The 17,394-nt window shown below is 49.8% G+C and overlaps 5 protein-coding genes across 5 annotated transcripts; 2 read left to right on the top strand and 3 right to left on the bottom strand.

Annotated features, from left to right (window-relative positions):
- Positions 1-1,120: 1,120 nt before the first annotated feature.
- Positions 1,121-1,787, bottom strand: TGME49_290280 (hypothetical protein; the record flags this gene model as incomplete). Its single annotated transcript, XM_002368402.2, has 1 exon — positions 1,121-1,787. One exon carries the CDS (start codon positions 1,785-1,787, stop codon positions 1,425-1,427), a length of 363 nt encoding a protein of 120 aa, XP_002368443.1. The 3' UTR covers positions 1,121-1,424.
- On the top strand, positions 1,448-8,222 carry TGME49_290270 (SPRY domain-containing protein). Its single transcript, XM_018782106.1, has 6 exons — positions 1,448-2,339; positions 3,029-3,348; positions 3,677-4,034; positions 4,411-4,532; positions 5,021-5,158; positions 5,759-8,222. Exons 1-6 carry the CDS (start codon positions 1,901-1,903, stop codon positions 6,308-6,310), a joined length of 1,929 nt encoding a protein of 642 aa, XP_018636430.1. The 5' UTR covers positions 1,448-1,900; the 3' UTR covers positions 6,311-8,222.
- TGME49_290260 (thioredoxin family Trp26 protein) lies at positions 8,130-11,231 on the bottom strand. Its single transcript, XM_002368400.1, has 8 exons — positions 10,877-11,231; positions 10,578-10,670; positions 10,381-10,413; positions 10,017-10,108; positions 9,690-9,765; positions 9,280-9,364; positions 8,863-8,909; positions 8,130-8,731 (listed from the first exon to the last, which is right to left on the bottom strand). The coding sequence occupies exons 1-8, from the start codon at positions 10,988-10,990 to the stop codon at positions 8,645-8,647; spliced, it is 627 nt and encodes a 208-aa protein (XP_002368441.1). The 5' UTR covers positions 10,991-11,231; the 3' UTR covers positions 8,130-8,644.
- A 697-nt stretch (positions 11,232-11,928) lies between these two features.
- TGME49_290250 (hypothetical protein) lies at positions 11,929-13,011 on the top strand. Its single transcript, XM_002368399.1, has 11 exons — positions 11,929-12,108; positions 12,166-12,199; positions 12,274-12,285; positions 12,344-12,379; positions 12,445-12,489; positions 12,546-12,555; positions 12,610-12,671; positions 12,725-12,728; positions 12,788-12,861; positions 12,918-12,932; positions 12,988-13,011. The coding sequence occupies exons 1-11, from the start codon at positions 12,025-12,027 to the stop codon at positions 13,005-13,007; spliced, it is 396 nt and encodes a 131-aa protein (XP_002368440.1). The 5' UTR covers positions 11,929-12,024; the 3' UTR covers positions 13,008-13,011.
- Positions 12,534-17,390, bottom strand: TGME49_290240 (hypothetical protein). Its single transcript, XM_018782105.1, has 8 exons — positions 16,422-17,390; positions 15,457-15,851; positions 14,780-15,188; positions 14,480-14,674; positions 14,302-14,383; positions 13,907-14,040; positions 13,565-13,816; positions 12,534-13,380 (listed from the first exon to the last, which is right to left on the bottom strand). Exons 1-8 carry the CDS (start codon positions 17,107-17,109, stop codon positions 13,169-13,171), a joined length of 2,367 nt encoding a protein of 788 aa, XP_018636429.1. The 5' UTR covers positions 17,110-17,390; the 3' UTR covers positions 12,534-13,168.
- Positions 17,391-17,394: the final 4 nt, after the last annotated feature.

Raw genomic sequence — 17,394 nt, 5'->3', positions numbered from 1 at the left:
AGGAAACTTGGAGAAACTTCGAAGTACACTGTTCTGCAAATGATTCAGTCGTTGTGCAGGATCTTGCAGAGCGACGGAGAATCTGCACCAATTGAGAATTCCCTTCCTCATGTTTCGCCGCCAGTTGGGGTGAGGCAATGCCGTCAATTTCTCTTCGAACAGTTTGTTTCTCTTCTCCCATGCTCTCGTTAAAAAAACGCAGAGATTTTCACCTTTGCAGGTGACATGCACTATTCGACGAAGTGCCAATATTTCTCTACATGCATATACACGCATATACACATATACAAATGCAAAAACAGATGCATACACATGAACAAAAGCATGTATGAATGAATGAATAGATTGATCAGCAGACGTTGGTGTACATGCCTGCACACCGGGAACGTGTGAAGAGCGGAACCAGGGAAGGGAGGAACGTTGTGTCTTCACAGATGTCGCCAGAGGCCCTATCTAACTGCTTTCAAGACAGAGACAAGGACCCAAGTTTATGATTTTAACATGAGAGGCACAGACACCTAGAAAGGAGACAAAAAAAGAAACGCAGTGTAAGAGAAAGAGGGGACTCGCAGGTCCACCACTGCTCGGTACACGTTAAAGAGAAGAAAAAAGATTTACAAGACCCCGCAGGTCAAAGTATCTCCTCTCAGCAGTCCATACGCATGCGTGCGAATCAATCGGTACGTTTTCCCTCTGCAGATGCGTGTTCTTACAGACCCACCTATATATATATATATATATAGCGGTCCAACGGATTTTGAACTTGTGCTACATATATATATATATATATATATAGAGGTAGATCCGCCAGCTGAGGCTTTCGAAAAATGAGATATATTCATTGTTGTAGATCTACAGATGTACGTACAGATGTTGACGTATAAACATCTATAATAATGTATATATGTATATATATATATATATATATATATATATATATGTAAACCACCAAGAGCAAGCGTCTACAGATATGAATGTGACTGCAGTATTTTTTTCTGGTTGTCTGTCGGGAAGCGAAGAGGCTTCTAGGCGAGGTCTTCATGTTCGTGAGGCAGGCGTTTTTTTTCGTCGGAGAAGGTCGCATCTTGGAACCGGTGTGTTTCTGTGTGACTCGGAGTCGTTTTCCAGAACTAACGCGATTACCTCTTTCCAGGGACCACAGCCGCGGACTCTCTTTCGCTCTGCTTCGACGTCCGTAGAGAGCCTTGAATCGAGAAAAAAAGTTCTGTTCGACGTAGGTGAATCAGATTCATGTAATGAAACTCAGTGCTTCGGACCCCGAGGAGGTTGTTGGTTGCACGTTGCCGTGAGAGAGTGTGACATTTTGTCGCGCACAGTCGCTTGTCTCCCGACGACCGCGAGACTGGAGTCTCCGTTGTCGTCGCCTGTTTTCTCCTCTTGACACGCTGTGTCGCGCCGCCTCTCTATTTTTCCCTATAAAGACGCTGCATGCGGGAGTCTCGTTTCTTCTCGCGAGTTGTGTCGCTTTTTCTGTTTTCCTGGAAAACGCCTTTTCTCGGCCACTGCATCGAAGGGCCAGCCAGGGCCGGAATCCGTTTGGAGAGCTGTTCTCTCCGCTGTTCTCTTCTCGTCGCGCGTTTAGTCTTTCTCTGCTGGATTCCCCCGTGACTTCCGATCCCGCTAATCTCCTTCTCGGCAGCTTCTCTTCGCTTTTTCTCTCGTGGACATCCGGAGGTTTCTTCGACTGCCTCCAGCTCCTCCCTCTCCACGTTCTTTTCGCGGCACTGCTCGTCCACCTCGCGTCTCCACTCTCTGCAGATCTTCATCCCTTCTAGCCATCCAGTTCGCGAACAAAAACCGCTCCAAAGGCGCCTTTTCGGCGAATAATGCATGAACGTTCCGCGAAAAAATTCCAACGTCCTTCTTCCCTCTCGCAACCATGCAAGCCCCGCCATACCGAGCTGCCCCGCCTGCCGCGGAGGAACGCGGCCCGCCTCCTCCCATCGTCTACGACCTTCCCTCTAAGTCCTCTTCTACTTCTTCCTCTTCTTCCTCTTCTTCCTCTTCTTCTTCCTGTTCTTCTTCCTCTTCTTCTTCCTCTTTCTCACTTTTCCCGGTGCGACTCGACGCGGCGGACGCCCACTTGGACCTGGAAGTCGACGCCTCCACAGGGTTGAGCGCGTCTTGCATGCACACGAACGGGTGTCAGTACACCTGGAAGGGGATTCGGTCAACGTACGGAGTTCGAGGATCTGGGCAGGTCTACTTCGAGACGAAAGTTGTGCATGCGCCCACAGTCGTGATGCCCGAGACGCCTGTGCATACGCGGAACGTCTGCCGTGTCGGTGTCAGCCTTCCTCTCACGAGTCTCTTCCTCGGTACGTTGCTGGACAGTCGCTCCGCAACTCAGACCTCCAGCCTCGTTCGTCGACGAAACAGACAGAGTTACGAGACACAGACAACCAGGCTCGTATGCTTGTCGCTTGACAGAGCCCTTGGATGTATACATCTCTGTAAATGCATTCATCCCTATTACATATATATATATATATATATATATGTTTATACATATATATATGTTTATACATATATACATATATATATATATATATGTGAATCTATCTGAATCTGTGTAGCAATCTAAATCTGTCTGTATCTATCTTAGTGTATCTAGATCTATCACTCCGTATCTAGCTTCTTCTATTATCTGTCGGTCTCTCGAGATCAATCTCTCTAGATCTATATCTGGATCTGTCTTTTTATCTATATCTGTCTACGTATTTATATGAAAAGTGAAGAACTTGAAATCTATAGCGGTCGGAGAGTGTGAACTGTTGAGAGTGTCTTTCGACATTCCGGAACGGGAAGAACTGCTGGCGAAGCAGACCAGTCTGTAGGGTGGTCGAAAGCGGCACACAGGAGACGCCCGCCGGTCGCGGTTCTCACGAAGCTCGGGTCTGTTTCGCTGGTTTTTTTGTGCATGCACACCGTGTTTCTTCGTGTCACGGACGCTCGCCTGCGTCGTTCTGTGTGGTTTTTTGCTGCCTGGATGTTCCGTTCTTTTCAGGAGAGTCGAGTGATTCTTGGGGTTACGGAGGCACTGCGAAAAAGTCTTTTTCGCGCAAATTCGAGAACTACGGAGAGACGTACGGCGTCGGGGACGTGATCGGAACGATCATCGACTTAGACGATCTGCGGCTGTCCTTCACGAAAAATGGAAAGTTCCTTGGAGTCGCCTACGACCTTCCCCCGCGCGTTCGAGATTCCGGACTCTTTCCTCACTTTTGTTTGAAAAACGTGGATATTCAAGTGAACTTTAACGCGGCCTCTGCCTGGTTTCCTCCCCCAAACTCGAAGATCCAGTTCCTCGGAGATGTTCCGGAAAAGGTCGGCTGCGCAGACGGAACACAAGAAAAAGTGACGTGATGCTTGCGTTCGTCCTTTGCAGCAGACGAGATGCAATTCTCTCTGCGTCGGTCGTCTCTTCTTCTGCGTTCTCGGCTTTGCTCGGCTTCTTCCGTGTGACTTCACTGTGTTTTCGCGCTTCGTCTCCCTTCCTCAGGTTCTTTCTCTCTTTCTCTTTCGATCTTCTTTTTCCTTCCTCCTCATATTCTGCTCTCCCTGTTCTCGCCAGCTCTCTTCTCGTCAGTTCTCTCGTCGCCAGCTTGCTTGTCTCCCTGCCTCAGTGAGGGTCTCTGTTTCTTCCTATCTCCAGGACTTGATGGCGAACCTGGTGGAGCATCCTGCGAGTCCAAAGGACTGTGAATTCATCATGATGGTGGGCGTTCCTGCATGCGGAAAGACGTTCTGGGCAGAGCAGCACTGTCGCGCGAATCCGCGAAAGAGCTTCGTTCTGCTCGGCACAAACGCCGTGATCGACCAGATGCGCGTCATGGGTGTAAAGAGACAAAGTAACTACGCAGAAAGATGGGAAGAACTCATGACGACAGCTACGTCCGTGTTCAACACCTTGATCGAACGTGCGAGCTCCGGAGCGGTCCCCAGAAATGTCATCATCGACCAGACGAACGTCTTCAAAAATGCCCGCAGACGCAAAGTGCAACCTTTCCGAGGTCAGCACCGCCTCTACGGCGAAAGAACCTGTCTCTCAAATATATATATATATATATTATATATATATATATATATGTGTGTACGTACATATATACATATATGCGTAAATATGCGTGTACAGGTGGATATATGTGTGAGTCTACATCAGGAAATATATATATATATATATGCACATCTTGATATTTTATGCGTTTTGGAGACTCAAATACTTGGTTGCGGGGTGTGTGAGAGGGAAGAGCTTGGTAAGTGGAGTTTTCAACCAAGGCGTTCAGGAGAGTGCGTAGCATTCGGTATCTTACCCAGTAGGAGTGTTCTACGAAAGAGTGGTTGTCTGAAACTCGCTCGTATCGAAGTATCTTTTTTCGTCTTTTGCAGAGTGGGGAGTGAGAAGAGCTGTGACAATCGTGACAGACGAGAGAACTCTGCAGCAACGCACGGCGAAGCGCGAACGCGAGGAAGGAAAATTCGTACCAGTTTCGGCAGTTATGGATATGAAAGTGAGACACTCAAAGAGAAGTCATTTTCAGTTACATATCTGGTGAAATCCCACGGAATTTGACCCCGTTCAATAGCAGTCCATAGAAAGTTAGGTGTTTCTCATCTTCTCTGGTTCGTCTTTTTGCGGCTCTTCTGGATGCAGTGAATGTGAATTTTTCTTCCTCGGAAAAAGAGACCGGCCTATCTCTGTCGACCCCTTCACATCAGTGTGACCTCTGTATATATAGAGATATACATCTGCATATATAATGTTTTTTATATATGTCTATGTGCACATGATTGAAAATATAAACATATGTCAACTATACACGTTTGTACGTGGAGGTATATAGTTGTCGTATGTATAGGTGGTCGCTTTTGAAACTTTGAGTAGCAGCTCGATTTCCACTTCTTTCTCGCGGTTGTTATGCGTTTTGGAAGGCGCGTGGTCCTCGCTTTCTGCACACTTGATTTCTCTGAGGCTTCCTCGTGGATCGGTTTTTTCCAGGCCGCCTTCTCGCTGCCTGCCTACGACGACGGATTCACTGAGATCGAGTTTCCTGAGATGCCCGAGCAAGACAGTCGCCAGGAGGTCCGGCGAATGAACGAAGAAGGCAGACGCTTCAAACGCGAAAATCCGCGTGCGGTAAGCTCACCCCCGCTGCATGCGCTTCGTCGCTTCTCTGCATGCGGTTCTGCGTTGTTCAGCTTCTCACACACACACAAATGTATATATGAAATATATATATGAAATATATATATATATATATATATATGTTTTTATTTATGTACAGATATAGATGTCTGTGTATATAGGATCTGTGTGTGTATAGGTAGAAAGTGGTCGATAGAATGGTGCAGACATGTTTGTCTAGAGGGCGTTCAACGTCTGCGGGTTAGAATTTCCAACACACATGTTCTCAACGAAACGCGTCGCCTCTCTCTGCTCGATTGCTCTGCATCCGTCCCGACGTCTGCCCAGCTTTCGTAAACGTTTTCACGTCTCGTTCCACTCACAGCCTTTTCTTCTAGTCATAGTATACATATATATTTATATATATATGTATCTATATGAGTAGAAGAAAATGAAATCTATATCTGCATGTCCATGCGTATACAGCCGCATACATCTACATGCCTGTACATCTGCATATATATATATATATATATTTCTCTGTCCAGAAATCCCTTTTTTTCTATCTGTATAACTTCTGGCTGGATCCATTTCTGCACCGTTTTTGTGTAGAGCGGCAACCAACCGAAACCGCACATGGAGAGTCGACAGGGAGAGTTTGCAGGCGAGAAGGATTTCCGGAACGCGAAGCGACAGCGCGACGACTGCGGTCCGTACGACTCGAGGCGCTGTCCGCCGTCGCAAGCCGATTGGTCCGGAGGCGGCGAAGGGTGGGCGTCAGGTCCCCAGTTCTCTCATTCTTCTTGGGGAGACAACTACCAGGGAGGCCCGGCTCGCCGCGTTGAGTGCCAGAGAGATTTCCAGGGGTACGACGGGAAGAGACAACGCCACGACTACGGCCCCCAGGGGTATGGGCATGGAGACCCGCAGGGGTATGGAGGCCCCCAGGGGTATGGGCATGGAGGCCCCCAGGGGTATGGGCATGGAGGCCCTCAGGGGTATGGGCGTGGAGGCCCCCAGGGGTATGGGCGCGGAGGCCCGCAGGGGTATGGGCATGGGGACCCGCAGGGGTATGGGCGTGGAGGCCCCCAGGGGTATGGGCGTGGAGGCCCGCAGAACTACGGGGACTCTTTTCGAGGAAATTCGGGTGCGAACGGTTGGTAAGGCGATTCTCAAGAGCGAGCCTGGCCGCCGAGCGATCGACCTCTCACCTTACAAGATCAAGTGTATGGACGAGGATATGGCTACGAAGGGAACGGGAGAAGAGGCGGACCTGGGAGTTACAGGGGACAGGGCCTTCCACGGTACTGAAGGAGAGAAACTCGCGAAAAGACGGAGAGTTCTCTGCAGAAGGCTTTTGCAGAAATGTAAGAGAGGCGTGAAAACGTTTCGCTGTAGTTGAGACCGTGTTTTTTATATCTCACGGCAGTGAGTGGAGGCACAGGGAGGGGAAAAAGAGACGATGTTTCGGGACTTGGGGGAACTCAAATCTTCTCGGCATGAGTCTCAGTAGGAGCCTTCGCTTCAAAAATTTCAATTTGGAGATGAAATCCGGAAATCTGAAAATGGTGACGAAGACATGTACTTTCTTGTGGTGTGGGTCGAGAGCTGACGAAACGTTCGGCGACAAACACACGTGGAAAGAGACAGGGTCGAGCAACCACATACTCCCGTACGCTTCGTTCCATATCTCCCGACGCTTGCACTCTTGGAAAAACATAAGTGTACAACAAAGTCTCTGAAAAATACAAAACGTGTCTGCACTGAATGCAGAACTGAGACGATCCTATTTTGCTTATTTGTGTAAGTTGGCACTTTCGTCTTTGTTTAATCTGAGGGCGCAGCCGTCCGGCCCTGCACGTGAATGGATGTCAAAATAAATGATTGCATGCATGCGGGAGGCCCGTCGACATCATGGTGTGGGTGGCCTTGAATGGTAATGTGACCCGCTTGCAAGACTCGAGTCAGTGAGTTATCTTCATGTCTGTGTTTCCGATTTGTGTAAAACGGATCTTCTGAGGCACTTGGCAATCGCAAGAGAAGAAAGTATTTCCTGACACTGGAGAGGGTCTCACTCTTCTCCCATGGAAGGGAAGGACGTGTGAGGAGCCGGCAAACCGACGTCTGTGAAGCCTCTTTCTGAAGTCGAAACGCGAGCGTAGACACCTCAGATCGCACAGTCAACGCCGAAAGATGCTGCGAACCTCGTGCCATTCGCGCCATGCATGGATGTAGCCATCGTCACGTCACCAAATCGACTTTCTGCCCCCACATATCTGTGTATCGATATCTATATCCGACGATCTCAGCGTGTGGACTCACGCCTCTGTCTACCCATCCGGTCGCCTGTACACTTCCTTGAATGCACACTCAAAGCCGTATGTGCCTGTGCATGTGTGACCTAAGTCATGAGAGAATTGCTCACGACAGTTGATGGGATATATGCATCATAGAGGAAAGTGTGTGTGTCCAGATGGCTGAACCACGGAAACAACAAAGTATATGTGTGCATGCACCTGCAGCCGGCATGCTTTTCTCAGCTGCAGATGCACAGAGTGTCCAAGGATGCCGCTGACATCTATCTGCCTGTATCTGGATGCACACCTCAGCAGAAAGGCCTTCGCGTTTGGTGTGGACGCGACTGTCGTCGGGAAGAAATACTGAGACCTGTCACCGTTCCATGTTGTGCAAAACCGGAACAGATCGTGCTCCGAGCCAGCGGGGAACGCGTGATTGGAAAAAACAAGCCCAACGTCGCAGAGAAACGCGCACGCATTTAAACACGAACAGAAAAAGTCGAACTTCTACCCCGCCACACGCCACCGCGACGCAAGCCCAAGGAAGCAGAGGGCCTCTGAAAATACAGCCTCACAATTCATCTCTCTAAAGCGCTCGGCAGGCACCGAAATGCCGTTCCACAGAGTAGAGGACACCGGCATCCAAATGCATGCCTTGGGTCTGATAACGATCGACACAGAGAAACGAAGATGACCAATATTCTCTGCACGATCACATGCCGCACACAAAAGACATCCACCAATCGGGCGTAGACATACATGCGCATCCACATTGAAATACATATACAAATATACATACATATATACATATATATATATATATATATACACGCTTGCATACATACACAAATATATATATATATATATATATATATATATACGTATATGGATTTCATCAATACGACGACGTCGGATGTGGTGACGGGGAGACCCCTGGAGGATTCATGTTTTTTTAGAACAAAACTTAAAGCATATATCGTGAAAACACCCCGTTTGAACCTCTCGAGGGAATGATGGCACGAGGGCCTTTTTTGGAATGCGAAAGTTGCGTTTGCTCTGTTGCTGTTCTCTCCTTGAATGCATCTTTTTGCCCTTCTCTGAGAGAAGCAGACGGTTCCCTGTCATGTTTCTCCAGTATGTTTGCTGTCAAAAGCGAGTCTGTCCTTCCCTCGTGGTGTCGTTCACGCATCCCAACTCCTTTTCAATTTCCTTCTTCCAAAGCTGTGGCCTGAACTCCGTGTTCACTGGCCACTTCGTGGTCTGCAGGGTTTGCGTTCGCTTCGTAAACCTGAGGAAGAATATTGGAGAAAGCAGAAAGACAAAAGCACTGAGAGCAGAGGCAGAGATAATTGGCTGTTCACACACCCAGACTTGAAGAGGTCCTTTAGAAAGTCGAGAAAAAATTATTTTTTCGTTTACCGTGACGACCGCTCGTCGTTGGTAGTTCGAACCCTCCCCGCGGAGGCCTGAAAACACGAAGAAAGACATAGAAAAGCAAGAGAAGTGTGTGTGCGCCATGAAGAAAGAAAGATGTGAAAACGAGGGGAGAAATGCGATGACCGATTTTCGCGTCGACGATCGTCACCTCGAGAACACTAAAGCTACGGTGAAACGAGGGGAAAATGTGGATGGATTGGAAAATCCCTGGAAGACCATACAAATCGAAGTACACGCAGGGGTAGGCGCAGCTAGCGAAAAAGAAGCAGAGAACCACTATCCATACATTTAATATATATGCGTACATGCACAAAGAGCAGGCGCTTAAACAGAACTCGGAGGGCAGTAATAAGAGGGAAGCACGATTTGACATTTGGAAAACCAGAACGACGGTCTCACCGATGTAGAAGAGCTCAAGGAAATCGCCCCCCATGTTTTGAGGGAAGAAGAGCGTGAGACACGTCACATTCTGGAGCTTTGTCACCTGAAAAAGCCAAAACTCGAAGCGTTTAGGTTTGTGAGTCAGACAGGCACCGGAATAGATACTTGACACAGTTCTCGTCCACCACCCCGCAGAATTGTGAACCAAAGAAAAAAAAACATAGGGGACAGAAATATCTACATAGGCACCTCGAGGCAGATACAAGGGAGAACTCAAGGGAGTTACCTACGTGGTCGCAGTTAAAAGTTCGCGTCGTCTTGAAGCTACACAAGCTGTAGGAAACTTCGAAGTTCAGAGGAACATTTTTCTAGACAGACATTCGATTCAAATCAAGTGGCAAATGGGCGCGCTGGCCGCCTGCTCTCACCTTCAACGGATACTCGACGGCGCCATGGAAGTCGGTGACTAATTCCACTTCTTGAATGCATGGGGTATCGTGGACTCTGAATAGAGGAAGAAAGGTGACGAAGACAACAACACGACGAGACTCGAGGCACAAAAGACGAAGAACAACCGAAAGCGGAGGGAAAGAACCAGTCTCCGTAATACTTTGAGAATGGTCTCGGAGTTGCTTAGAGATTCAACTCGAGATAGGGATGAGGACCACAGGTGCACAGACAAAGGAGAGCAAAAGAAGTGGAGACAGTCAGTTTGCCGTGAAGATAAGTGGAGGAAGAAAGAGGGGAAGGCGTACGTGCTGAAATCAAGGTTTTCTTGGTCTGCATAAATCTTGACAGAGGCCGGGGAACGCCCATTGTCGCCGCCAATGAGGTGAAGACTGGATATCTGGTACACGGGAAAAAACAAATATAGCAAAGAAACACTGCCAGTTCTCATTCGGTTCTTGCGTATGCGCGTGACTCTGGTGAATGCCGAAATCGGTCGCCCAGCTAGTTGGAAAACACTTGTGTCTCAGTGAGCTAGGAATGGACATGCATAATAAAATGGAAGTCCGCTTTTGAGACAAAAGACATCTGGTGTAGAACTGCGGACCCTGCGCGCGTGTCAGGCTCGGAGTCCACTAGCGACAGAGCGAACAACCGAGAGACAAGACTCACCTTGCAAGGAGATTTAAAAGGGATGTGAATCATCTGCAAATGCAGGACAAGCGTAAAAAACGCTGTGAATGGAATGCACAGCCCAGCTCTGTGACTCCATTTGTGTCTAAGAAAGAAAAGGTGCGCAGAGGGATCGGACGAGATAATTCGTTCGATTCACTCTTCGTTGTGATCCAAAATACAGAGCCAGTCCATACCAGCTCAGGGTCGTCCTCTTCACTGCGGCAAAATTTCGTCTCATCCAGACGGTCTTCATACGACTTGAAAATTGTTCTCGCCGAGTTCTGAACCTGCAAAAGTCACACGCGATGGGCACAGCATCGAGCAGTTCGGTCGCTGGCGAACATAGAAAGAGGCGAACGGAGTCACAGAAAGTTGCGCGGCACATTCTGGTGTCGCGGCGACGAAACGATTGCTTGTTGTGCAGTACGGGAATGAACTGTTAAGATTTTTCATCGTGGCGCGGCGACTCGTGTAGGACCTAAGCATAGAGTACCTGCTCGTTAAGTCCTCGAATACCCTCGAGGTTGATATACGGCAGGAGGAATTGTGCTCCCTTCAGGTCGATCTCGTGCACACAGCCACATTGTGGCCCATGAACACCTGGCATTTTCAGTGACTGGGGCAGAAAGGAGTATTGTTTCGATGGCCAGCCCGCTGTTTAGCCACAAACACGCCAATGTGCCGCGAATTCGGCGACGGGCTATGCTTTGAAGCAGGCGGTTGGTGACAGATTGGTCTTGTCGTGCAGTCGATACTGTAGAAAATGAATTCCTCGATTCCACAGACAGAACCTTTTCGTTAGATACCAGAGCCTTTGTTAACGGACAAATAAAACGAAACAAAGTAAACGCTTCGCCTCTCAGTCACTTTGCAACGAACCGTCCGTGTGCATGCGCGGCAGTATCTATGCATTCAGAACATCGCAGCTGCCACGCGAAGTCGAATTCTTCGGTCTAGACCATCCACGTTTTGGTAGTCCCGCTAGCACCAGTCTGCCATCTTCGCACTTTCTGTATGTGCCACCTCACGCACCTAATAACCATTTCTCATTCTGGGCTCATTGATCCATTTGCTGAGGAAAGTCTGGCACAGTCCGCAAAACGGCTGCACTCCGAGCTTCAAGTTGTTACCGAAGCCGTCCGCCAGCGGGAGCCGGTCCGCCACATGTAGCCGATTGTCCAAACGAGCAGCAGCTGCCAACGCACGAGTTACTTGCACCACTACCCCGCTGAGCCAAGCGAACTGGAAACAGAACCCAAACTTCGAAGAAATTGCAGAAGATCACTACAGCAAGCGGCAACAACCGCAAAAGGATCAAACTGACAGCGGAGCTGCGCTCGACTTTGACGTCGAGCACGACCCTTCCGAGCCCTTTAGAATGATAACACAATAGAACTTGGATCCGGTAAACAAAGACCTTCAAGATCTGAACCAGTATTCCAACTAGTTGACGAGTCATGAACTGTTGACGAATTAACATTCGAGTGTATGTACAGGTCACCAGTTTGCTTGGTCATGCAACGTAAGACGGTAGTATGGGTTCTCATTTTCCGCGAGGCAGGCACTAACAAGACTCGTGATATGGTGGTCAGTCTTTTCTAGGGCTGACAAAACTTTATAGAATCAAGCACTGTGGTGAAGATGAAGCTAGTTCATGTATCCGTTACAGTTACTCTGGTGGGTAGACTTTTTGGGGTCTCCAACGCCTTAATGTGTACGCCGGAGGTAAACCTTTTCTTGGGATGAGCACCCGGTACGAGTTGGCATTCGCTTTCTGCCCAGGTGTGCCAGAGGTGCTGTGCTCCCGTAGCTACAGGTACTTCCATCAGATTTTTCTTCTTAATCGTGTGTTTGCTTTCACCTGCACCCCCGTCCTTGCTACGAACACAGGATGTGCCCCTGGTGAGGGTAGCTTCCGCTTTTCCACTGCTAACAATGGAATAACTCATACCTTCGTCAGCCTTCCAACAGACTGAACAGGGTTTCCTGGTGTCCGGTACGCAGTGTGTGTGACGCGGAACTGGCGGGAAACGTGTAGTACTCCTGTGTGCTTTTGATCAGATTACACTTTTTGTCAGGAGTGTGAATGCGATGACCCGGGAAACGGTACGCCAGCATTCAGTTGAGCGACGACGCTTTAAAAATAACGTTGATGTGGACAGGTTGCGGCTGGTACTCCACACATTTTTTGGCAGCCTTTGCCCAAAACACCCATCCTTTTCTTAGGTTAGCATACGGCACGGGGCGTATGCAGTGCAGTTCGTGTGACTTCCTGCGACCCGTCGCGCGTGAGTTCAGTACGGTATTGCCACAATCACATGTAACTGACAAGATGTTGCAGAAAGGTAGATGGTCCCCTCAAGCGGAATTAAGACCCGATTTCGCCAGTCGTCTCTCGAAACAGACTTCCCGGTGCGGAGATCTCTGGATGCGGTACCGTTGCTCTCAATGGGCAGATCGTGTATAACGACATGCCGGGTATGGAATTACGTTGTTCCAGGGAAATCCGTCTCTACATTGAAAAATGATTTCAGATACAACTCAAGCCCGTACGCAGCTTCTCCACAACAATTAAAAAAAGGAAACCATTAACAAACACCCCAGGACTTGGGTTTACAGTTTAGTTCAATTCGTCTATTTTTAAGACGCTGCTCCACATATGTCGAAATCTTTCAAACGATTTTGTGAGACAGCGCGAGCACATTCTCACAACTTGACCTGTTTCTTGACGACCACACACACACTTATGCCCTAGAACCGCGCGTCCGTCGTGCATTGCCAACAATCAATTCTGGACTGCGGGTGCGTCCCCCACTCGGGGCTCATCACTGCGTGCTGGGGCACGCGCGGTATCTCGAGAACCGGCATTTGTGAGCCAGACCTTGATAAAAAGTCCAAACCGTTGAATTGCCTTCCAAGCAACGGTAGCTACCTCGCAAAGAGCAGAAAGAAGCGATCTTGCCATGACGCTAACATGCCTTGGTTCTGCCCTTAGACCTAAGGACACCAAATCACACGCAATCACTTCAGTACACGTTGCGAAGCCATATCGCCACCAGACAAGAAGATATGCTTCCCCTAGACATGCGCTGTCTTCGCACCCCCAGCAAGGAGCGCACTCAGTGGACCAGCGTTTCGGATGCCATCGCGGTCGACGAACAAAATCCGCTTGAATGCTTACCCGTCTGGTCGAGCTCTGTCCACGGGAGAAGAGTTTCGAGGAAGACGATGATAGGACTAGAGTTCATGGAGACGTACTGCACTCGTCTGTTTCGATGCCTTGCTCCCGCGGCAGCCACAGTCAGATTAGCGTCCATTAAAAACGCCGGAAGCGTTGGGATCCGATCGAATTCCGAAACCCGCACGTCCTTGTACCGGCTCACATCGAAGAGGAAGGAAGAGCGAGACCATCGCTTTGCGAATTCCTTTATCTCTGAACCGGAAAATCAAGGTGCACAGGAATCGTCTCTCCTAAAGTCATGGTCTCTGAACGGGACGCTACAAAAGTTGCAACTACGCTTACGTGGCGAGGAGTTGTACAAATGCCGGAGATGCGCCGTGCAGCCATGTAGCCAACGCAGCACGGCATCCGCCCGCCAGACGTCGTGAGCCTTTTGAACGTAGCAATTGAGGATGAGCACCAGGATGTCGGAGTACCTGGCACCAGATGTCAGGTTAAGCATAACAACACGAAGCAAGGGCATGTCCGAATGCTAGCCGCATCAACTGGCAGCGTTATTACGAGAAGACTCTTGCGTTTCCTGACGCGGGCTGTGCTCGAGTATGGATGGCAACGTTTGGCCCACGATAGTGCGGTCGTTTTTGTTCAAACGTTCAGCCATCTCCTTAACCACCTTTTCATCAAAGGCTGCCGTGAATGGACCGGCAAGCAGTCACTGCTAGAATCTGTTGACAAACCTGTGATGCGCGAAGCTGGAGCTGGCCCACAACGGAACAGAGAAGAGAAGGTCTTCCCAGGTTACAGAAGGGTACGGGGAGCCTGATCGCACATTGGCAGTCCACAAATGCCGCAGATCATGTAAGGCGTTCGCTCAAAAAGGCAGAGGCGAAGACTACGTAGTGGGCTGCAGCCTACCTGCTACCTTCTGAGATCCGTTGACGGCAATCTTCTGCAGCAACTTCCGGACGAAGGCAGGGAAGAGGAGGACGGCGCGCATCAACAGGAGGTGGTGTATTCGGCTCTCATATCCAGTGTATCTCTCCGTGGGAGACATGCATACAGCAAGGAGTTCATCCGCCGTGACCGTCTTGATATCCTCCGAGCATACTCCTGCAATTGGCAACAGACGAAACAAAGGCTACCAAGCGAAGCTGTGTTCCTATCACTTCTGAGGCTGAGAACCGTGCTCGTCACGACTCATGCCATTGGACATACGTTGGTTGGCGTGGAGGGCGATGGCAAGCGCCACAGAGAATGCAAAATTCGGTAGCATGAACGCGAGGTCTACGAGTTTTAAATCTTCGTCCTTCCGAGGCTGCTGCGCCTCCTCACGACCTTGAGAATCTCGCTCCGAGGGGAGGTCGAGGGGAATCACATACGCCAGATGCTGCTCCACGAAAGACTGCGAAAAGTGCAGGAGGAACTGCCATTGCCGGGAACGGAGAGCAAGGTAGTCAATGTGCAGCAAAGTGTGGAAGGCGTCCCTGGGGAGATCCATAGCCACCAGGAGTTTCGCCACTTCAAGAGCAGTTCTGTAACACCCTTGATCAGCCAGCGCCGCGCCATAGAGACCGATGCACTTGATGATGTTCTTGTTGAACGGATTCAGCGTGTCGACGGCAACCTGCATGCAGACGAAAACCCGGTGCGTGTGGCGGGTACCTCAAAACATACTGAATGCTCTAAGCACAATGGTCACGAAACACACAGGGGAACTTGGATTCAGTAAACGAAGACGTTCAAGATCCAAACCAGTAGACTGGATCGTAGGAAGAGCGTCGAACAGGAGACGACAGTTCTACGCATCCCCTGTCTAGCGCACCTGACTCAAACTCCCAGACAGTGAAGCACTAACCCTGCCTGCACGCGTATGCTTCTCGCGGAGGACTTGCCTGGGGCAATCCTTCCGCGGTGTAGGTGAAAGGCGAGAACGCAGGATGGAAGCTCTTTTGAAGTACACAGAGAGCCTTCTTTGTCAGCTCCGTCGCAGTCTCATTTTGACCTCGCATGCGGTAGACCTCAGACATCTGCAGCAAGGCGTCAACGTGTCTCGGATGACGCACGAGAAACTGCTGAAGATTCTGATGATCGTGCGAGTGCAAAATGGCTTGGAATGCGTCTTGCAGCTGCTCGTAATACGGCGTGTACTGAAGGGCGAATTCGACGGTGCCTGTCCCTGCGTCCTCTTCCTTGATCATCCTCACGTACTCGTGACTTCCCGGTCCTTCCTCTGCATCCGCAATCAACCAGCACCGCCGACGCCCCGCAGCGCCCCCACGCCGAGAGTCTGCACGGACCCCAGAACGCACACACACACACACACACACACACACACACGCAAAGCTTGCATGCATATCATATCTTTAAAACATATCCATATATATTTCTATATGCAAACATATCTGCTTGTCCTCGTCTGTAGGGTAATATATATATATATATATATATATACATGCGTTCACTCGTAGATACACTTTTATCCATATCTCTCTCTATATATATGAAGATATTGTTGCTGCATGGAGCCGTATGTGTTGATGCATTCTTATTCGCGTAGAACAGACATCTGCGTACATGAATGCACGCGTTTGTATTGATATGTACCGCCACGCATATGCGTCTTGTCTCTGGATGCCGCTCCATGCCCTCTTCTCTGGATTTCTCTGCCCTCTGTAAATGCTTGGTGTTCCACGAGTTAAGATGAAGGTGCCATGGCAAAGCGGCACGACCCTATTACGTCGAGTTCTTCAAAATATCGAATCCGTGCAGACGGGCGTGGGGAGGGAGAGTCTTAAAGTGAGCGCGGTACTCTTGCAGCCTGTATGCAGACGTTCGTTTTTCAGCATCGTAGACTGACTGGGTCTCGAGTTGCCGGCGAGGTTTCGAGCGACTTCACGACCGAAAATTCGCTTCAACTCCACGTCTATGTCGAACATGGAACGCTCCATGGTGAGGCAATACCGGCTTCCACCCCCCGGTTTGTGGGGGTCTGAGGATTCTCCGGGCGTCTCTTCCCCTGCTGCAAAGGTCCGCAGGACGTCAAAGTCCTGCGACCCTTCATCCTGCTTCGCCACACCCTGAGAGTCTGTTGGTGCGGCTTCGGCGCCTGGCGCTCGTGAGGAAGATGCGGAAAACTTCTTTTTGCGTTTCTTTTTTCCAGAAACAGTCGCCTTCTTCCTCCCTGACAGAGACGTCTCTTCCACCTCGCCACTCGCGACCTCCTCATCGCTCTCTGCTGTCTGGGTCTGTCCTACACCGTCTCCTGCTGCTGTCTCCCCGTTCTCGTCTCGTCGATTTCCTGACTCTGCCTCCTCAGAGCTCTTTGCTTGTTCGCCCTCGCTTTCGCTGTCTCCTTCGCTGTGTCCTGCAGCGACAAGGAACGCAGACTTCGGTCTGTTTCGAGACAGGGAGAACGAGGCGCGCAGGGTCTCTTCGTCTGAGGAGTCAGTGGAGGTTGAAAGGAGCTGTTCCCGTGGAGGATCCCCGCGCAGAGCAGCAGCGCCTTCGCGCGTCTCTCTGAGTTTCTGGACTTGCCGCAGAGACATGCTTGAAGCGAGTTCGAGGGAGAAAAGCACAGCGGAGAAAGAAAGGCACACTTCTCTCGCTGTAGACCAGGGAGAGACGATACACAGCTCCTATTCTCGCCGATGGCCCCAAGGAAGAGAGCGAGTAGAGAAAAGCAGGGCGAGTTCTTTTCACGGCTCAGCGGACACCCTGCTGTTGCTCGTAGAGAAGCCACAGAGGGTGCAGCACCGCAGAGTTGAAGAGCCGCGATTTCTTTGCAAGAGAAATTGTTAGACAGCCTGGACGTCGAGACAAATATCTAAGGT

Source organism: Toxoplasma gondii, chromosome IX (assembly GCF_000006565.2).
Source record: "Toxoplasma gondii ME49 chromosome IX, whole genome shotgun sequence".
Lineage (NCBI taxonomy): Eukaryota > Apicomplexa > Conoidasida > Eucoccidiorida > Sarcocystidae > Toxoplasma > Toxoplasma gondii.
Note: the sequence above shows the minus strand (reverse complement) of the source record. Positions and strands in the feature narration are given on the sequence as shown.

Bases quoted from the DNA above. Each gene is read 5' to 3' on its own strand.
- TGME49_290270 (XM_018782106.1), top strand. From the start codon at position 1,901: ATGCAAGCCCCGCCATACCGAGCTGCCCCGCCTGCCGCGGAGGAACGC. The intron at 2,340-3,028 runs GTACGTTGCTGG...CGTTCTTTTCAG, and splicing joins TCTCACGAGTCTCTTCCTCG to GAGAGTCGAGTGATTCTTGG. The intron at 5,159-5,758 runs GTAAGCTCACCC...GTTTTTGTGTAG, and splicing joins AACGCGAAAATCCGCGTGCG to AGCGGCAACCAACCGAAACC.
- TGME49_290260 (XM_002368400.1), bottom strand. From the start codon at position 10,990: ATGCCAGGTGTTCATGGGCCACAATGTGGCTGTGTGCACGAGATCGAC. The intron at 9,766-10,016 runs GTACGCCTTCCC...TCCTCTATTCAG, and splicing joins GAAAACCTTGATTTCAGCAC to AGTCCACGATACCCCATGCA. The intron at 9,365-9,689 runs GTGAGAGCAGGC...TGGCTTTTTCAG, and splicing joins CCGTCGAGTATCCGTTGAAG to GTGACAAAGCTCCAGAATGT.
- TGME49_290250 (XM_002368399.1), top strand. From the start codon at position 12,025: ATGAAGCTAGTTCATGTATCCGTTACAGTTACTCTGGTGGGTAGACTT. The intron at 12,109-12,165 runs GTAAACCTTTTC...CTTTCTGCCCAG, and splicing joins CCTTAATGTGTACGCCGGAG to GTGTGCCAGAGGTGCTGTGC. The intron at 12,380-12,444 runs GTACGCAGTGTG...GCTTTTGATCAG, and splicing joins ACAGGGTTTCCTGGTGTCCG to ATTACACTTTTTGTCAGGAG.
- TGME49_290240 (XM_018782105.1), bottom strand. From the start codon at position 17,109: ATGTCTCTGCGGCAAGTCCAGAAACTCAGAGAGACGCGCGAAGGCGCT. The intron at 15,852-16,421 runs GTCAGTCTACGA...GGGTCCGTGCAG, and splicing joins CGCCGGCAACTCGAGACCCA to ACTCTCGGCGTGGGGGCGCT. The intron at 13,381-13,564 runs GTAAGCATTCAA...TGGTGTCCTTAG, and splicing joins GACAGAGCTCGACCAGACGG to GTCTAAGGGCAGAACCAAGG.